The 20,174-nt window shown below is 26.1% G+C and overlaps 1 protein-coding gene across 1 annotated transcript; it reads left to right on the top strand.

The window, feature by feature from the left end:
* Positions 1-3,915: 3,915 nt before the first annotated feature.
* LOC129971544 (ubiquitin carboxyl-terminal hydrolase 14-like) lies at positions 3,916-19,854 on the top strand. The gene is made up of 17 exons (XM_056085413.1): positions 3,916-4,107; positions 5,420-5,565; positions 6,397-6,429; positions 8,325-8,429; positions 9,168-9,271; positions 9,586-9,644; positions 9,743-9,873; positions 10,480-10,625; positions 12,237-12,319; positions 12,605-12,636; positions 13,999-14,064; positions 14,815-14,907; positions 15,064-15,189; positions 15,634-15,709; positions 16,351-16,458; positions 18,175-18,249; positions 19,498-19,854. Exons 1-17 carry the CDS (start codon positions 4,092-4,094, stop codon positions 19,581-19,583), a joined length of 1,485 nt encoding a protein of 494 aa, XP_055941388.1. The 5' UTR covers positions 3,916-4,091; the 3' UTR covers positions 19,584-19,854.
* Positions 19,855-20,174: the final 320 nt, after the last annotated feature.

The raw sequence follows: 20,174 nt of genomic DNA on the forward strand, positions 1-20,174 counted from the left end.
ACATAAGGAGTTATTTAATTTAGTTTTTTTTTTTTATATTTTTTTGAGGAATGAATTGCTTTAAACAAATTTTTGTTTTCCTGTATATTTTCATAGAATTCCATACAGGTTGCATTTAAATTATTTTTGACAATCAACAAGGATTTCAAAGTTTCCACTTTCAATTGGGATTTCTCGCTAGTCCAGATGTTGTTTAATAAAGAAAAAGCCCGTTCGGTCGGTGCATTAGTTCCTGGCATACAGAGGCAATACTCTACCAATTTGCCAATATTATTGGACACATCATTTTCTTTAAAGGCTTTAAAAATTTCAATCCACCTATCTGATACCGAAACACAATTTTGTTTCCAATGCCCAAGTTTCTCTTCTGTGGTGTAGCGCTGAATGAAACAGATTTTATCAAAGAGTTCATCTTCAATTAAATTTATTTCCGGATAATGTTGAATTAAATAGTCACTGCACACTTGAACCATTTGATGCGTAGGTTTCATGTTTAATGTAATCCAATTAAACTTCTCGATTCCCTCAAAATGGCCTTTCCATTCTTCCAGATACTGAAAACATTTGCTGTAAAATTCCACCACTTTTTCTTTGAAAATATTCGATTTAACTAAGCCGTCTTCTTCCAGACTTTTTAAATTTTGTCGAACTTGCAGGGGCAGAAACACACTTGCTATCATGTCAGCAATTTTGCTTTTAAGGTCCTTATAAATGATATTTGTTTCCAACATAGAAATATCCTGTCCTTCTATCTTTAAAACCGTGTTATGAAACATTGACGACACATTATGGAGAAAGAAAAGCGAAGATTCGGTTTCAGGATTCTCAAAATAATTTTTTATAATTGTCGGAGTTTTTTCATTAGACGCAAAATACGATTTTAATGCAGGAAATATTTCCAACACGCGCTCAATAGCTGGTCGTAACGCTAACCACCACGTAGCACTGTAACCCAAAAGTTTTTTATATTCTATGTCTACAAAATTACAAAATTCTTTTAATTCACTGACGCGCACAGTATAAATGTAAAAGTAAGAGTAAATCTTGGTAATTAAAGTTTGTATATCAATTGTAAGGCAGTTTGTATAGAATGGTTTAAAATATGCGCTGAGCAACCAATTCCCACAAGCTCCCGTCCGTCCAAAGTAGCTTTTAGCTTGGTAAAAGTATTATTTTTCCCGGTTCTTCGCATGCCTCCAAAGTTAGTGTTGCCGGCACAAAACCCTAATATCTTGCTAATATTCGGTAACTATGTCAGACGTTTCTCCTGGCAAATCCTTTACTTCAATATTTTTTACCTGTATTCCCTTCTTGGATAAAAAATATCTGACAAGTAAAGGAATTAGTTTCATTTCTTTGTGATTTGAGGCGTCTGAATACACTGATATAAAACTTACGTTTCTCAAATCTTCAGCCAATATTTGATTTGCATAAGGGACAAGTACATCGATGATTATAGCTTCGCATTTGGTCCTAGAGCATGTGAATTTAGCATCGGAACATGCCTTAATAAGTTTACAGGTACAGTCCATTGATCGAAAAGATTGATTATGCATAACTGTATGATATGCCTACAAACCTTCAGCTGCAGCTATTTCTTTTCGGCAGTTTCAAATTCTTTTTTCTTAAAATATGATGTCATACTCGAAATTGCAATTGCTGCTGACACTGCTCGTTTGTGTTTAACTGTTTTTATGTGGTTTTCAATGTCGCTTTTTCCACTATTTGCAATAGAAAACGTACTTCTACATTTTTCACAATATACTTCACTAGGATCAACATTACTTTCTTTAATAAATGTATATTTTAATTTTAAATCATCATTAAATACGCACTTTCGTCGTTTTGCCGCCATGATAATAATAAGGTAGGTACATCACAATAGTTAGTACATCACGTATGACGTCGTGGCGGTCCTGCTCATGCGACACCTGACGATATCACATGGAATTATCAGGGTTGCCAGTTCTAATTTTATTATTTTTATTTTATCACTTTTTTTGTTTTAATTTTTTCTAATCTAAAACCAGTACTTTTCGTGTACTGGTTTTGTTTAATGACTAACCAGGACTTAAGCCCTGAAAACCAGTACTGTACTGGTAAAATCAGTACGAATGGTCACCTTAACCTACATACAAACAATTTCTTTTATAATAACAAAGTTCGCAGAAGAAAGATTTTCATGTTTAAAGAAACTTAAAGAATACCTAATTGCATATTTACATCAGCGGGATTACTTTCATCCCCCTCATACAATTGTAGACTTTAAGCAATACAATGAATAGCATGAGTGCTTAGAATTTTAGAACCCTGCATATTGTGTTCTGTTCCTCATAGTTTAATAAAGAAAGAACGAAGATGCCTTTTAGAGGGCTTTTTTCCGACCGACTGAAGCCAAAATGTGATAGAGAATCTTAATTTTTGCGATAAGATCTCATACCAAATTTCATTAATTTAAGCCACGGCGATTTTGAGTTTTCATATCTATATGCAATGTGGAACCAATGATCAGCCTTTTCCTATTTAGTTCAAAATTTCATTAAGATCTACCTTTTAGTGCTAAAGCACGAAGTACCAAGTTTCATTTATTTAAGTAGTTCCATTTTTGAGTTATTTGGGTTTGCATGCCTGCGAAAGTACAGATCGACATATGATAAGCCTCTAGAAAAATTTCGTTCACATTTGATATGAATCTATACATTGCATTGTAAATCTGTGTCCCAAATTTCATTCTTTTAACTCTTTCCTTTTTGAAGTTGTCGTATAAAATTTGTATAAATTTTGGGCGAAATTCGAAAAGGAAAATCTCTGACTGTTCATCTATTGTAAATATTATCCTGATATTCAAAGCTAAATAAATAAAATTTAGTATGTGATAGAGTTATAGTGAAATTTGGATCCAAATGGTAAATGGGAAAATGTTCTAGGCGCAGCGAAGCATAAAGCAGATTATATTGTGGAAGTAGTCGAAAAAAATGAGAACAAAATACTCTGTCTTGCAACCCAAATAGCACATTGTTATTATACAATATTTCTAAGATATTGTGAGATTTACTGAAATGTGTGTATCTGAGGAAGATTTCGCAGCAACATAATCATGCTCCATTTCTGAAAAGGACATTCTTAAAAAGTAGGGAACCATGCACAAAATCGCTACTCTTTTGAAATAAGAACTAACTTTGCACTCAAGTAAAATATAGAAATTCTATTTTAGTAACTCAATTTTCGATAAACTGACTTCGAAAAAGTACGGAATTGGCGACTTTTTCTAATAATAATTAAGATTTTTCCAAACAAAAGAGTATGTCAGTAAGAAAGTCTAAAAGATAACTTTATTTTGGTTTTGGAAGCTGAGTGATAAATTTTGATTTATAATCGAAATTTTTTAGCACGAAAAGATTTGTAATGGTGAGAAAAAGTGAAAGAATAATAATTAACATATGTTGTTTTTTTCCCCTTAAATTTCAGATTGATAAAGTCGCCACTATGAATACATTTCTTTGGCCAACAATATTGCTTAAACACCGCCTGTGCTATTATCCACTTTAAAATTCAGTCTCATTTAACGATGAAATGCTGTCATTTTTTCTGGACAGAGGACGTGAAACGGAGCAGACAGATAATTAGCATAGTGGTTAGTAGCCATAGCTGCAACTTGTAAATTACAGGCAAACTGCAGATATTTGGGCTATGATGTCTTGGAATTTTTCTTAAGAAGTAAATATCAAGATATCATAAAGATGCTTAGTGAAGTTCTTGTCTTTATTGAAACATTTGTATTCTTATATAAATGCTTAAACAAGAATATAGTATTAAAAGCAATTAAAAGAAATCTATTTTGATTAATATTCCTTATAAAAAGCTTCGTTACAGACATAGCCATTAAGTTTGCATCATTCATATTAACCACCCATTGTTTGGCAACCGGCGATTTCAGAGAAAAAGTGCCGACGACGATTTCTTAGTTTGAAAAGTTAAACAAACTATATTTAATAAACTCTGAATCAGAAACTACGTTGTTTGCAATTAATTTTATTTGATATTATTTGATCTGCAGCTCTTTCTTGGTATAGAATAATCCAACAGATAAAATGCCATCTTATAAAGGTAATTAATTTTGTGCTTTGTAAAAACTGTCAAGTCATTTTCCAGGTTTTTCTAAATGATGTTATTGACGCATTTGTTGTTTACCATTTCTTTATCATAAAGTAATCTTTTAAAAATATGTAAAATAATTTTAACTGAAGAAGATTATTTATTTTGAGATTTGATTTTAACATTGCTAATTCATTAAATTCATTTCATTTGTGCTTTATAGGAGCAATATTTGAGGTGATTGTTTTGTTTGCATATATTACTATTATGATTTATATGATGAATATGTCTATGAGTAATTATTGTAATCATTATTTAATATGCATTTGATTTGATTTACAACTTTAACCACTATTTTAAAAATCGATTAAAAGTAATTTATTTTATACAAGCATCGGGAATTCGGGTGTTTTCTTTTTGTTAAGTATTTCACTGATTAACTTCATAAACTTAATTGTAAATTTTTAATTGCAGCAAAATATTTTAGCATTGTTTTTATTTTGATGTGCTTTTTGCATATGTGATGCAATGAGTCATGTTTTAGATTCTTAGTGTTTTCATTTAAATAATAATCTAAGTTTCGTTTAGTTTTATTGGACTTTAAGAAGCAGCTCCTTATAAGTATATTTCAGGATTTTTTTTTCTTCTTATGATTACTGGTAAAATAAAATACTAGAACTGAAATAGATTAATTTAGATTTTTACTTTGTTATCATTCAGTAAATATAAAAGTAAAGAAATTTGCTCAGAATTGTAAAGATATGTTATTAAATATTTGATTATACTGTAAACCATTATTTATACTGTAATATTACATTATTAATTTAAATTCCAAGTTATAGAATCATGTGTGGAATATAGGATGTAATTTTGTAAGTTTATGTGAAAGTTGACATTAACTTTTTTTCAATTATTGAAAATTTTGAAAAAAAAATTTTTTTGAAGGAAATGTTTATTATTTTGTTTTGGATATTTATGTTTATCTTTTTTATATTAATGAATGTTTATGGCTTCATATTTACTCTATAAACTTGCACCTGATAAACTTATCACATTTGTACCCATTTGTATGTATACAAGTTTTTCTTTACCTTATTGAATATTTTGAATTACATTTTAAAGACTTCTCTGGATATGAAAATGAAATTTTAAATATTTTTTCTAAATTTTGTTATTAATTATATTTATTGCAATGTGCAGTTCAATGAAAACTTATTTTGATAACATTATTTACGATAGCTTCCACTTTGAATATTTCACTTAAACATTTTTTATCTAATGTCTATTTATTTAATGGCATTTATTATATTTTGCTTTTATACAGTGAAAGTAAAATGGGGCAAAGAAATGTTCAATGATGTTGAAGTCAATACTGATGAAGAACCAATTGTATTCAAAGCTCAGCTGTTCGCAATCACAGGTGTTCCTCCTGATCGCCAAAAAGTTATGATTAAAGGAACAACTGTAAAGGTTTGTTTACAGTTTATATCAATACATATATAATGGTACATCCTGTGATAATCTAAATCTTTCTTTTAACATGCTATATAGAACTGCATTGCATGAAATTTATTAATGCATCTGCATTAGATGATGAAATAGGCATTTAGTTTGAAGTTTTGCCGAAAAGTTATTTAGATTGATTATAGGGAAGTAATATGTGTTACTTTAGACTATCAAAAATTTTGAAATGATTATTGCAGTAGATTAGAAATTTTGATGCAATTGTTATTGCTGGATACCTTCTGTTTTAGCTACATAGTATATGATTTTTCATAGAATTTCTGGATATAAGATTCTATTTACTTATCATAGCTGCATAAGGCTTATACAGTCTAAATCTGGAAAACTTCTAAATTGTCCAGATTGGCATAAACTCTTTGAAATCTTGCATCATTTTAGGCTTGGGAATTACTGAAAAACTTGATCTAGAATGATATATGATCTCAGGGCAGCCATGTCATAGGCTGGTCATTGTAACTGTCTTTTAGTATGCTTAAATATTCTATTTTTAGATTTAGGAAATGTATTCCTTATTTTTCGAATGCATACTGTTTCTTATCAAATATTTTAATAATATTTTTTAATGGTTATATGCAAATGAAATTAAAACGTTTTAGTATACGATTTGAGCTTTTGCTTATTTCTGTTATTAAAAGTTCAAATATATATATATATATATATATATATATATATATATATATATATATATATATATATATATATATATATATATATATATATATATATATTTTATAAATATTTTTCATTAATTTTCTGTAATGTGATTTTTTTTTTCAGGATGAATCTTGGAGTAATTTAAAGTTAAAAGAGGTAAGTTTGATATTATACCTTTTATGTATTAAATTTGAACTCAGAAAAGTTTGAGATTTTCATGCTTTAGTGTTTAGTTTCAATTTATCTGTATTTAAAAATAATTTTCTAATTACTTGAAGTCAGTCTTCAGTTTAAGCTTTGAATTCTACAGCTTCTTATTTTCGTTGAAGCAAGAATGCTGTCTTAGTTAAATTCCTTTCTAATGCTATATAAATTATGAAAACTTTCCTCATGATCTTGTTCTTTCTTCTTTCTGTCTTCATATTCAGATTGTGTATCTATATAACCATTTAATATAGACAGAAAGAATATCAATTTTTAGTTATTATCAAGATTGTAATAATTTTTAGCCATTATCCTAAAAATTGAATTCTTTTTATCACCATGTTGAAGGTCTGTGCTAACTAGATTTATGTAATTGGCTATTTTTATCAAATAGTTGTATCATTAACAATCCTGTACAATATTTCAATCTATTTATACACATTTAAATGCAGTAGATTTTTTAAACATGTTATGTTTTTATAATTCTTAAAACATACAAATCCTTTTAGAATTTACCAGACATGAGAGCATTCTGGTTTTTATATTTAAAAAATGAACAAACACTGTTTTTTTATCGCATTGGCTACAAGAAAACTTTATGTACATATAAAATAAAAAATATATTTATTAAAAATACATTAGCGAATGAGTCACAACAACTGCATTTTCTTTTTGTAGAATCTAAATCAGCTGATGGACTTTGGAATTGATTTTTCAAACTCAGTTTTTTTTTTTTTTTTTTCTTATCATTTTTTTACCAGTTCTGTTCCCATACCGTATATAAATGCTGTTTTGTAACAAGGACCTTACTGATTTTAAAAAGGACCTTAAAATATTTTAATTGATCTTGTGTGTGTTCTAAAATACTTCTTAGTCTTTTATAGCTTTTTTTTGTTGTTGGATACCTTCTAGTTTTGGGAATGGCTGATGATAAGGCAGCTGATTTATCTGAAACGGACTGTTTCTGTCAATGTTATAAATTTATGTCATGGGCTTTTGTTTCTTTGTAGATGATTTTTTTAAAAAAAACATGTCATTAAAGTGTTTCATTATTCTAAATAACAGGTGTAATGGAACTCTGAAAGAAAAACTTATTACCAAATTGCTTTTGATTTTTATTTAAAAAAAAAATGGAAAAACTAATACATTTTTATTGATAGCATATAGAGGATATGCACTTCTTTCACCATCACTTGTTACTCAGAGATTAAGCACCATTGTGCCGCCAGTACAACTATATATGTTCATTTATTCTTTCAGAATTTTTAAAATTTAATGTCCAATATATGTATTTTTCTATTGAAACAATTTCATAGTCTGTATTGCGAGGAAAAGTTCTTCATTATCACTTTTACTATTTAAGTTTACAGGATTTGAATCTTAAATTTAAGCTTTGATTGGATTTTATTGATTGATTGGTTGTCATATCTTTGAAATATTATACTTGCACAATTTTATCATTTTGTCTAGTACAAAATTGTCAACATACTGTTTCATTAATCAAAAAAAGGAGAGAAAATGTACCATCTACATTTTCATTTGCTTTAACTGTATGGTAAGCACTCATTGAGTAAAAAAATGGAAAAACTGTTTAATTTGATAGATCGCTATATAAATTTTGGACAGAGAAAGCAAATTAAGCAAAAATTATTTGAAATTAAATTAAACTTCTCTTTCAAACTTATTTACATTCCACTTTATCATTAAGAATATATTTAAACTGGTTAATATTTTGCAGAGTTTTTTTTTTCCTTAATGTATTATATTCATTAATTTTCCTCAAGAATAGAGCAATTAAGATTTAAAAGGAGTAAAAAATAACATTTGCTTTAAATTTTGTTCATTAGGGAATGACCGTGCTTTTGATGGGAACGAAAGAAGAATTGCCCGAAGAGCCAGTAGTGAAGACTGTATTCATGGAAGATATGTCTGATCAAGAATTGGCTACTGCAGTACGTGATTAATTAAGTTTTGTTGTCTTTCTGTACTATGTGTTAAGATGAATCTATTTTAGTCAAATTATTAATCTAGCTAGCAGGAATTTTCAGTTTGCAATTCTATAATGTATTTTGGCATATTTTATGTTGTTTTAGCATATCGAAAAAAATTAATTATACATTACAGACTTCCTCTTTTTATACAGTTAGATTCAAAATTTCATATAGATCTACAATGATAATGACAAGACAAATATCAAATTTTATTTATTTAAGTCGCTGTATTTGTGAATAATTCTGTCCGTATGCCTGCAAATATACAGGGAACTGAGTCAGACCTTTGATTGATTTCATCCAGAATTAGACCAAAAATTTACAGTTTTAGAGTTAAAATTGTATGCTAAATTTAATTTATCTCTTGTGTTGAGTTTTTAAATTATTGTTTTAATGGATGGACATAAATTCAAAAATGTTGTTTATAAACTAGCTGTGAAATCCTAAAATGTAAATTTTTGTCAAGATAAAAAAAAAAAAAAAAAAATTTAAATGCAAATTTTTTTTACAGTTACAATAAAGATTTCTTTTTATATACTTCATATACAAAAAAGAAAAACAAAAAGTAATTGTTCCATTTAATTCCAGGAAGTTGGTTAGTGTGTGAATTTGTAAGCTTGTAAAAATGTCTTTTTCAAACTGTATTTTTTAAATATTTTTATTTTGTTTGTGATCTAACCCCCACCCTGTTCTTTTTAGCTTGAACTTCCACCTGGACTTACAAACTTGGGGAATTCATGTTATATGAATGCAACAATACAGTGTCTGAAAACTGTGCCTGAATTGAGAGATGCTCTAAAAAAGTACATTACATTTTTCATTTTACTATTTTTTCTTTTTGTGGTTATTGGTAGTTGTTTTACTTTTAAGTAGTAATATTTTTATCACTCAACAAGATCAAAACACTTATATTATTAAATCTAGAATTCAAATAAAAAGATAGATAACTGTTAATTACTAATTCATGAGCATTTTGAATAGAATTATATATCCATTTTTTAAAAAATAATCTTATTATATTTCTCACTTTAATAGATAGTTTATCAATAGTTTTAAATTTTATACCACTGATATTTCATTTACTGTGTTTAAATTATATTGAAATGTTTATTTTTAGATTTACTGGAAGTATTACTTCTGGAAACACCATTGTTCCATCTCAATCTATTACAGCAGGTATATTAAACTGAAATAGTTTTAATTTATTTTTAAATTGGATCTTAGGATCCTTAAAATGTTCATTCCTTTAATAACAATTATTTATAATATTTTAGCTTTAAGGGATTTATTTTCTGCCATGGATACATGTGGGACAGATTTCCAACCCATTATACTTTTGCAAGTACTTCATATGGCATTCCCTCGTTTTGCTGAAAAAAATGACCATGGGACCTTCATGCAACAAGTATTGGAATATTTTTTACTTTTGGAAATCATTATGCATTTATTGTTCTTAACGCATCTTGTTATTTTAAGAAAATTGCTGTGAACAATTGCACTTTTTCATCCACATATTCTAATATATATATATATATATATTACTATATATATATATAATTCTTTTCCACTGTATTGAAAGTTAATTAAAAGTACTGAGTTTAAATTATATTGAATTGTTTTGTAAATTTACAGAAAGTATTACTTCTGTTAACACCATTAGTTCCATGGTTACTTTTTTAAAATTAATAATAAAGGAGATTTTCATTTGACTTAAAATCTAGAAATTGCTTTAAGTGTTATTTGTATCCTTTTTCTGAAATATTTTTTAAAATCATTTACTAGTTTAGCTTTTTTATAATATGAAATACCAAAAGTATTTGAGAAAATTTTAATTATATATTTTTAATGATAAATAGAAAATATATAGATTAATTTAGAAATCTGTAGATGTAATTTTTCTGTTTGAATTATAATGCTTTTTTCTCTCCTTTCCCATATGTTTAAAATTATCTGCATATTATTTCATATATGAATGTTATAAAATATTTGATTGAATTGGTTGATGTTTAAGGATGCAAATGAATGCTGGACAGAAGTCATGAGGATGCTGCAACAGAAATTAACACCTGTGCCATATCCAGAAGGCACAAGTGATTCTTCATCAGCACAGCATACAAATTTTATTGACCAATTTTTTGGTGGAATTTTTGATTCAACGTATCCTTTATTTCGACATATATAATTTAAATTTAAAGTTATTTCTTATATAGATATGATATATTGATTCTTTATTTATATTGATTATTATACAATGCAATTCTACATACATAAAATTCATTTTGAATGAGCATTTATGCTCTAATTCATATTCTATAATTCATTATGCTCTAATTCATACTCTTATTACATTTGAAATTTGTATTAAATACTTAATTTATATGATAAAATACAAAAGATTGAGGTTTCAGTGAAATGTTTGTCACATTTGAGGTCCTAAATATACAAATACTTTGCTTGAAGTTTTTCTTGATATACTAATTAAATCGATAAACAATTGAGGTTCATAGTTACAGTGTGATTATTAATTTTATTTTTTTTATTGAATATAAATAATAGGAATGTTTTTCAAAAAAAATATTAATTTATAACCATCCGTTTATTTAAAATTTAGTCTGTGTAGTTTAAAAAATTTCCTCTTGAAATTTGTTTAAATTGCTATACTACTTTCTTAAGAAATATTATACATATATTATTTTATATTCTGAAATTTAAATTTATACTGATGTCAATTAAATAATTCATTTTACAACTATAAAATTTAATTTTAATGACTTTAAAAGGTACATGATAAAAGGCAAACTTTCATCTTAAGTAAACTTACTGGAAATTCTTGATTTTGATATTCTAAAATTTATTATTATTATTTTATTATACAATTGCTGAATTTCTGTCATATTAATTTTTATACTGTGTATCAGGGAAGATTCATGTTACTTGATAATATTTAACTATATTTCTGATTAGATTTACTAAATATTTTTGATATAATGATTGCCTTCTCTTCTGGATGTTAAGCAAATCATTAATTTAAAGTTAGTACATCATACTGTTTCTAATAGACATTTTCTTTCTGTAAGTGAAAAAAAAAAAAAAAATTAGTCAAAGTCCATCCCAAAATTTGATTTTTGCTAGAAATATCAGTTCAAATGGCACTTTAAAAAAGGGAGCAAATCCAAAAATTGTATGCTTGGAGTAATAAAGAGCTATATTCCTGTCCCTTATTTATTGTTTTTAACTTTTATATGGATTTATTTAGTGGTTGTAATTCTCTTTTGTTATTAATTATGAGCATCCATAATCACACATTGTTTGCATTTATTTATTTATTCATTTTTGCACTTCTTTTCTGTAAACAAATTATTAATTTTAACTGTATTATTGTTCCAAAAGATAATTGAGTAGTATATTTTGGGAATTATGTCTCATTGTTAATTCCTTGAAGCTACTATAATACCTACTGTGCTAATTTATTCTGCAAGAAGAGAATTATTATTTTATGCATGCTGCATTATTTAGTCCTAAACCACTCAAATTGTTTTAATATAAAGATATCTTTTAGTTTATCTTATGTTTTGGCCCATTGATTTTTAATTAAAACCACTTATGTTTTGATTTTTTTTAAAGGTTAAAAGAGTTAAAATTTTGTCTTGTTATGAGATATGTTTTTAGTTACGTATATAGGCATAAGTAGTAACAATTTTTGATTGAATCATTTGTGAGAATGTTCTGAATTGTAGTTATTGCTTATTTTCTTTAACTTCTTTTAAGTTTAACATGTATTGAATCAGAAGAAGAGCCTGAAACTCACCAGAAAGAAAACTTTCTTCAACTTAGTTGCTTTATTTCAGCAGGTAAGTAGAACTAGGACATTTTCAGAATTAGAATTAAGTTAGTGGCTGAAAAGGCTTTTGCAAATCGAACTGATTATGAGTTGCTTAAAATTTATTACCATAATATAAGTAAAGAAACATGATGATTAAAATATAATCTTTTATGCAATTTGTTTATTTGAATATTACTTTTTGTAAGCTTTGCATTTTAAAGCAAAATGCAAGATATTATAAGTGTAATGCTTATATACACTTCATTTACAAAGTTTTTTTTTTTTTTTTTTTTTTTTCTCCTCTCTTTTGCAGATGTCAAATTCATGTTGACAGGCCTTAAACAAGTAAGTTATATTTAAATATTTTTGAATTATATATAATTCAATATGTTTACACTATTGAAATTTGGTATTTACTATTAGTATAATAAGATCAAAATGCTTTCAATTACAAATCATAAATTGAATGGTACAGTACTTTCAGATTTTTAATGCTGAGATTTTATCAAAATGCACTAATAGTAAATACGGAAATGTTGTTATTTTCACTGATTATTAATCCTTTGCAAAGCCAACTTTATATATATTTTTAGGCCCAACTCAATAGCATATAACTTATATTTTTGTGTATATTTTATTAAACATACATGTGTAAAGTTGTTTTTAAAATTTCAGAAATATAACCATATTGAAAAGATCTAATTAATTCACTTTAAAAAGTTAATTTTTTTCATATGAAACCAATAAGACTAATAATAATTGTACAATTGGAAGATAATTCATAATATTCAAATATTTCATATTTCTGTTTTTTTTAAAAAAATATTTTTGTTTTCCATATTGTTTTTTCAAAGTGTATAATGCCACATTCTCTCTCTTTCTTTATTAAGTTATAACTTGAATGCAATGGGATTATTGTTTATCAATATAAATAAACAATTTGTGGGATTCATTTTTCAGAAATATTGTATTTCTGTTAACCTGTAATCATGAAACTAATATAATTTATTAAAAAAGCCTAATCCATTCTTTTAATATTGCTATAATTTCAATTTAGTGGAATTGGAATATTTGCCAGGGCAATCATATTTTTTCAAAATGTTTTTGCCAAATTTGAGAATTAAATATATAATTTAAACTAAAACTTGTCATAATTTTTTTTTATTAGTTACAGTGGTTTAATATCAAAATTGTGCACCTGTCATTTCTCTGTTTATGAAAACCACTTTTAAAACTTAAGTTCTGATACAATAAATCTTATTAGCTCATTCACACAACTTCTTATTTGTAACTTAAGCTTCAAAATGAGTTCTGAATCTTTCTCTGATTAAAATTATGTGATATTTGTCCTGTAATGTCAAAATAAAAATTAAAAAAATTTAAACATGAAACTGGTGTCTTCGTAAATTCATTATTCCAAAACTCGCCCAATTTTTATGAATCAGTTTGATAAATAAGATTTAAATATTTTAACATGGCAGCAGTACTGCATAGGCCTTCCTTCATTAGCTCCAGTTTGAATTTGGATGGGTGTAGAAGAACCCTATATGTCCAAATTTAAAATTTAAAGATGTTGGATTGAGAATTTTGGACTAAAATTGCTCTTTCTCACATCAATTTAAATGTATTCGAAAAATCATTTATTTTTGTCAATGTTCATGTGTTATCTTTATAAAATTTCTGTATTTATTTCTCTTTCTTTCCTAGAAAATGCAAGAAACATTGACAAAATATTCGTCAGTATTAGGCAGAGATGCTCAATTTAAAAAAACTGTAAGTTAATGTCTCATACTCATATTTCTCATAAGTTTTAATATATGCAGTTTATTATTTTAAAATGAAAGTTTTTCAACTAATTGATTTCTAAGTAATTTCATGGTTTTAAAACTATAAAGTTTTGCATTGCAATTAGGAGAATAAAAATAGATTGTTTTTTGAATTTTTTTTATTTATTTTGCATTTTGAGATAAATTTATGTGTGGGAAAATGCACTACATTTTCTAATTAGAAAATATGTAAAAATTACCTTAATTTTTTATTAATTATTATAGATGCTTAAGTTTTATCAAAAAAATTCTTAACGCTCTCCTGAGTGTGCTGTCAGGATGCTCAACAACACTTATTGATTACTTATATATGCTGAAAGTTTGAGGATCATTTTCTTGGAATTGGTTGGCCATTGTGCTTTAAAATTTTAACTACTATTACACTAAAAGTATATTACTGTTTTCAACTGATTCCTTCTCCAGGAAATTGCACTTACACATTCTCATTAAATTAAAAAATCTGTAAGAAATTTGAAATTAGCTTAGATTTAATGTAATTGATTGATCAAATTGATTAATCTTTTATGTTTATATTATGGGGGAAATGTAATTTTTTTTTTCTGGATGGGGTGTTATTGTTGAGAGGTATCTAAATAAGTTGGTGTGTGTTTGGTTTATTGAAAGCTTTGATGTCATTTGTTTAATTTTTATTTTTTACATTATCCAAAAATAATAAATTTTGTCATTTCTCTTTTAGAGTAAAATTAGCAGATTGCCTACTTATTTAACTATACAAATGGTTAGATTCTTTTTCAAAGAAAAAGAATCTATTAATGCAAAGATTTTAAAGGTGAGTTCAGCAGTTTACGACTTCAATCCATTTTTTTAATTGTTATCTATTTAAAATTGATTTCAGTGTAAAATGCATTTTAAAAAAATTGATAATTTGATATATGTTTTCTGATATTAAAAACAGTTTATTAAAATATTAATGTTTTTTCTGTAGGATGTGAAATTCTCTTTAGACTTAGATATGTTTGAATTATGTACTGAAGAATTACAAGCTAAACTCACTCCCATGAGAGAAAAGTTTAAAATGCTTGAAGATAAGAAAGTCGAAGAAGCCCAGAAGGTTTGTTTCAACAATTACTCCCCTTTTTTTATGTATATATATAATTTTTTGCATATGATTATACATTCATTATGAATGTTTAAATGACAGTATTAACTAAAATTGTTAATTAATAAAAAATATCTAGTGAGAATTTTAATTTATGCTGTTTATGTATGTTTTAGCATATTCTCAATCATTCATTTCATTGATTAAATTTATGTAACCCTAATCTTTTTCAAAATTATTATGCACTTTATAATGATTGCTAATTGGTTCATTCAATATATTCATTTTTTTTTCTTCTCTACTATGTGTAGCATATTAATAAAATTGTATGAACATAGAAGAGCTAGGGCTGAATTATAAGAAATATTTTTGTTACAAAGTAATAATTTTATTTTACTGTGAAAAATGAAATACAGATCACATCATTTGTATTTGTTACCTTACATTTAATTACAGGCAAAACTAGTCCCTCAAGAGCCTCCTCAAAAATCTGACAAGAAAAAGAAAACTTATCCCTATTGGTTTGAAGATGGTAAGTTCTGACCACTTTTTCTACAATATAATGTTCTTGATATTTACAAATATGTTATTTTGAATGGTTGTCATTGGAGTGATTGCTGAGTTATAGTGATTTATAAAAATCTATTTAATTTAACTTTTAAAATTTTTCTTTTGCTAATTATATAAATGAAATTGTAAAAGTAACAAAAATTTGTAAATACTTTTAAAAAAAATCTCTCACATGTAACTGATTCATAGTAAATGATTGCATTCAATTTGTTATTTTTTTAAATTTATTTTATAACTTGTAGTTTTTAGCTAGTAATGCAGTGTTAGACTAAATACTAATCTCTAGATAACCAGTATGCATACAAAATATGCTCGATTTTATAACAATAAATTGATTATTTTTTGTTTTTGTTTATTCATGATGCAGCTGTTTTTTATTGTTATATAGTATAAAGTTTTATAGAAATGACATTAAGAAATGTTACTTGTTTTTTATTGCATGCAGCCAGTAGTAAAACTTGAAATGAAATATATATTCATTTAGTCCATTTCAAAGAACTACTTAGTTTATGTACAGAATTGAATTGATATATATATAAATTTCAGATTGAATCAGCATTGCATATTTATTTTAGATGAAGCTAAGCTTAATATTCTTTTTAGATATTGGATCTAATAATAGTGGCTATTATGAATTGAAAGCTGTTTTGACACACAAAGGAAGGTCTAGTTCTAGTGGCCACTATGTGGCTTGGATAAGACGGAAACCAGGTAAATGCATTCTGAGCAGTATAGAGATTTTTGTTATTAATATTTAAGTCTCTGAAAAAAGTACTTTTTAAGACAACACATTCTATTTTTTCAGTATTAAGTGTATTGCAAGCTAAAACTCCATTTCTAGTCTATTTTATTGAGAAATTTTTTGTGTTCCTTTTTTTTTCTTCCAAAAGACCATTAATTCTAAAACTGAGAAGATATACTAAAACAGCTCTTCGGAAAATCTTGTTAAAACTTTTAACATGCAGTAATTAATTTTACTTGCCGACATTAAGCAAATGAATAGAAGTTAGGTTAATTATGATGTAATTCTAATGATGTAAACATTTCACAACTGCAGTGCTTAGTTATGGCCCTTAATCCTTGACTTTGTTTAACTTTATAATTAGATACAACAGAAACTCACTTATCAAACATAATTAATTTCTGAATCTTAATTATGATGCAAAATACCAGCTTAGAAAAACAATTTTTTCCCCATAGGAATCAATCTAAGCTAGGACAGTGTGTTCCATTTTTTTTTTGGGGGGGGGGAGAGAAATGAAAATCAAACAAATTTATAATAAGGCAATTTATTATTTATAGTGCATGCTTTTTTTTTTTTTTTTTTTTTTCTAGAAAATTGTCTAGAGACATTTACTCATCTTTTTTCAAAATTTGCAAAAATGAAACAGTGTGATTGTTAAATGAATTTGTAGCACATGTTGCTAGTATCTGATTGGATTAACATATTATGTGTATTTTGAGAAAGCTATTAGTTATCCTTTACTTATTTATATAAATATGTTTTTAAAAAATCTTTTAAAAGTATGCTGAAGCTGTCCAGTTTATCTTTCATGCACACAGACTGTGATTCAATTGTTTCCCATTACCCAAATGTCTACTTTAGATTTTTTTTTTTTTTTTTTTTCCTTCCTGTATTTTATACATAATTTTATTCAAATGAGAGGAGTTTTTTTTTTAATTCATTGTTTTTATGTATCTGTGCTATTAAAATGTAAATAGCGAAATAAACCATTTTAAAGTCAATTGCTTAAGTCATTTGAAAATAACTGAATAGCATTAATTTTAAATTAATCTAATTTCTGTATTAGGAATAGTTTATCTAATTATTGTTATATCATTATTAATTGCCAAAAGACAATATTTACTTTATTCTTATTTATAGAAATAAAATTTTAAATTGTGTTAAAAAATAGTTTAAACTATTAAATTATTCCATATCCAAAATTTTTGTCAAATCCATTTATAAGTGCTAAAATTAGATTTTTTAGATCTAGTTATCTGCTTCGTTTAATCTGCTTATAGATTAGTCTACTCATAAATATAATCTACTTATCAATAGTCTTTTATACTTGGGCCCTATAATAATAATTCCCTTTTTAATCTAATGGAATTCATGTAAAAAGATTTACTGTGTACAGGAAGTTAAAAATATATTTAATTGAATCAAATTTTTATATCTATTAATTTTGAATCAAATTCATTTCATTTAAAATTAAAATGCCTTCATTTGATTTGTTTTATTCTGAAAAAATTAAACCTTAATTTTTTTTTTTTTTTTTTTTTTTTTTTTTTTTGTTGTTGTTGATGTAACAATGTTCTAATATTATGAACTGAAAGAACTTTAAAATTTTGTCAAACATATAGCTTATCTTTTAAAATATATGTTCTGTGCAAGTAATCTGAAATTATTTTTATTTTGGACAGATGAATGGTTTAAATGTGATGATGATGCAGTTTCCATGGTATCATCAGAAGAAATATTAAAACTTTCTGGAGGAGGTAATGAGTTATTCATTGTGTTTTTCTAAACAAATTTAAAATATAGAGACTTCTAAAGTTATTCTTTATATATATTTGTATAATTTAGATTTTAATCTTTTCTCAATTAAAATTGTTTTTAATTTAAAAAACAACCGTTTTCATTTTAATTTCAAAATATTTTCTACAAATAGTTTGAAACATTTTTCTTGGTTTGTCGAAATTTTATTTTAATTTTATTATATGCTCTTGTATTCATATTTTGTTTGAACAGTAAAATTTTCTGGCATTATTATTCAAATAATCTAGTTTATTTGCAAAATTATTGACTATTTAAGTTGTTAAATGATTTATAAGAAATTCGTTTTTTTAAAAAGAAACATGTTTTACCTTGTTATTTGATACGACTAGAAAACATGAATTCAATTGAATTGATTTACTGCAAATAAAAAAATGTAAATATTACAAAATATGAGTGGAAGTTAAAATTCTACTACAGAGCTATTGAGTGTTTTGGTGGATATGTTTGAATTTCAGCATAGCAATTAAAAACATTCTTATAATCTATTAAATTGAATTGAAAATATTATTAGCATTAAAGAGAAAAAATTGTATGGAAATTATATCAGTATAATGATATTTTTTGGAGACTTAAGATAACATGTGGAATATTTTTGTAAGATAATTGTTTTGGAAGATATCTACAACAATTTTTATAAGCAAGCCATGACAATTACTTATTTGGCAATGGTTCATCTCATTTCTGTGCTTGAGTAAATTTTCTGTTTAAAGCTTGTTTCTTGATTTCTTTTATATCTGCTTTTCTCTGACAGAATGCACTTTTTGGTGATATGGGGAATCAACTTAAACAAATTCTAATATTTTGCAGTTAAACGTTAATAATAATATTTTTTAAATGTTGTTGTTGAATGAAATATTGCATTCAATGCAGTTATAGAAACCTTGAATGAAGTAATCTGAATTTCATATGATAGGTTATTTGCCTTTGACTGTTGCCATTCAGCAATAAATAATAAGCATGATTTCTTTGCCACATAAATTTTACATATATAAATGTTTTTTGTAATTGAGAAAATTATATCACCCAATATATTTATATGTGTTTGAATAAGAAATTTAAATCTTAAAACTATCTATCTTATAACCATAAGTTTAGTGTTATGTAGTATAAAAAGATCATAAGAATTATAATTTTTCTTTGAAAATTTGTTTTTTGATTATTAAAATATATAATTTAATTCTGTTAAGGGGATTGGCATTGTGCCTATTTACTGCTGTATGGACCTCGAGTTTTAGAGATTGAAGAGGAAGATGAACCAATGGCCACTTCATGAGAGATTAGAATTTTATTGAATTGATCTTTCCTGCAAATAGTTGTAAATGCCTTGATCTGGACATTTCGACACAAGTGGAAATGTTTCATCTGTATTTATCATTCTTTTCATTCAGATTAAGATCAATGCTTGGTATAATAATAAAAATAATATAAATGAAATGTAAAAATAATACAAAAAGATACAAACTTCTTTTTGTTCTTGATGTTCTGTTGCCTCTGCTTTTGTATACATTTGATATGTTGTTATAAATACATTTTGAGATCAAAAATTGTTCTGGAGAATTTATTTTAATTTTTTTTATTTATTCATATCCAAAATCAGATATTAAAAGGTTTTATTGATGGTGGTATTGAATCTGTGCTATAAAATTTTTTACATTGTGTTTTAAATTTTCAATTTATGAAACACAAAGCCTTTATTGCCTTCAAGAATGCATTTTTTTAATGCTGATGTTTTCTTTGGCATTCTGATGGGTTTCCTATTAAGAGCCGTGCTTGTTACTGCTTTTTCACTTTGATATGACCTTAGTTAAAAAGAAGCACTATATGCAAATAAATTGTTGAAGATGGTGGGGGGGGGGAAGGAATA

The sequence above is a fragment of the Argiope bruennichi genome, chromosome 6 (assembly GCF_947563725.1).
Source record: "Argiope bruennichi chromosome 6, qqArgBrue1.1, whole genome shotgun sequence".
In the NCBI taxonomy this organism is placed as follows: domain Eukaryota; kingdom Metazoa; phylum Arthropoda; class Arachnida; order Araneae; family Araneidae; genus Argiope; species Argiope bruennichi.

Coding starts and splice junctions, on each gene's coding strand:
- LOC129971544 (XM_056085413.1), top strand. Junction 14,908..15,063: donor TTAATGCAAAGATTTTAAAG/GTGAGTTCAGCA, acceptor TTTTTTCTGTAG/GATGTGAAATTCTCTTTAGA. Junction 16,459..18,174: donor TTGGATAAGACGGAAACCAG/GTAAATGCATTC, acceptor TATTTTGGACAG/ATGAATGGTTTAAATGTGAT.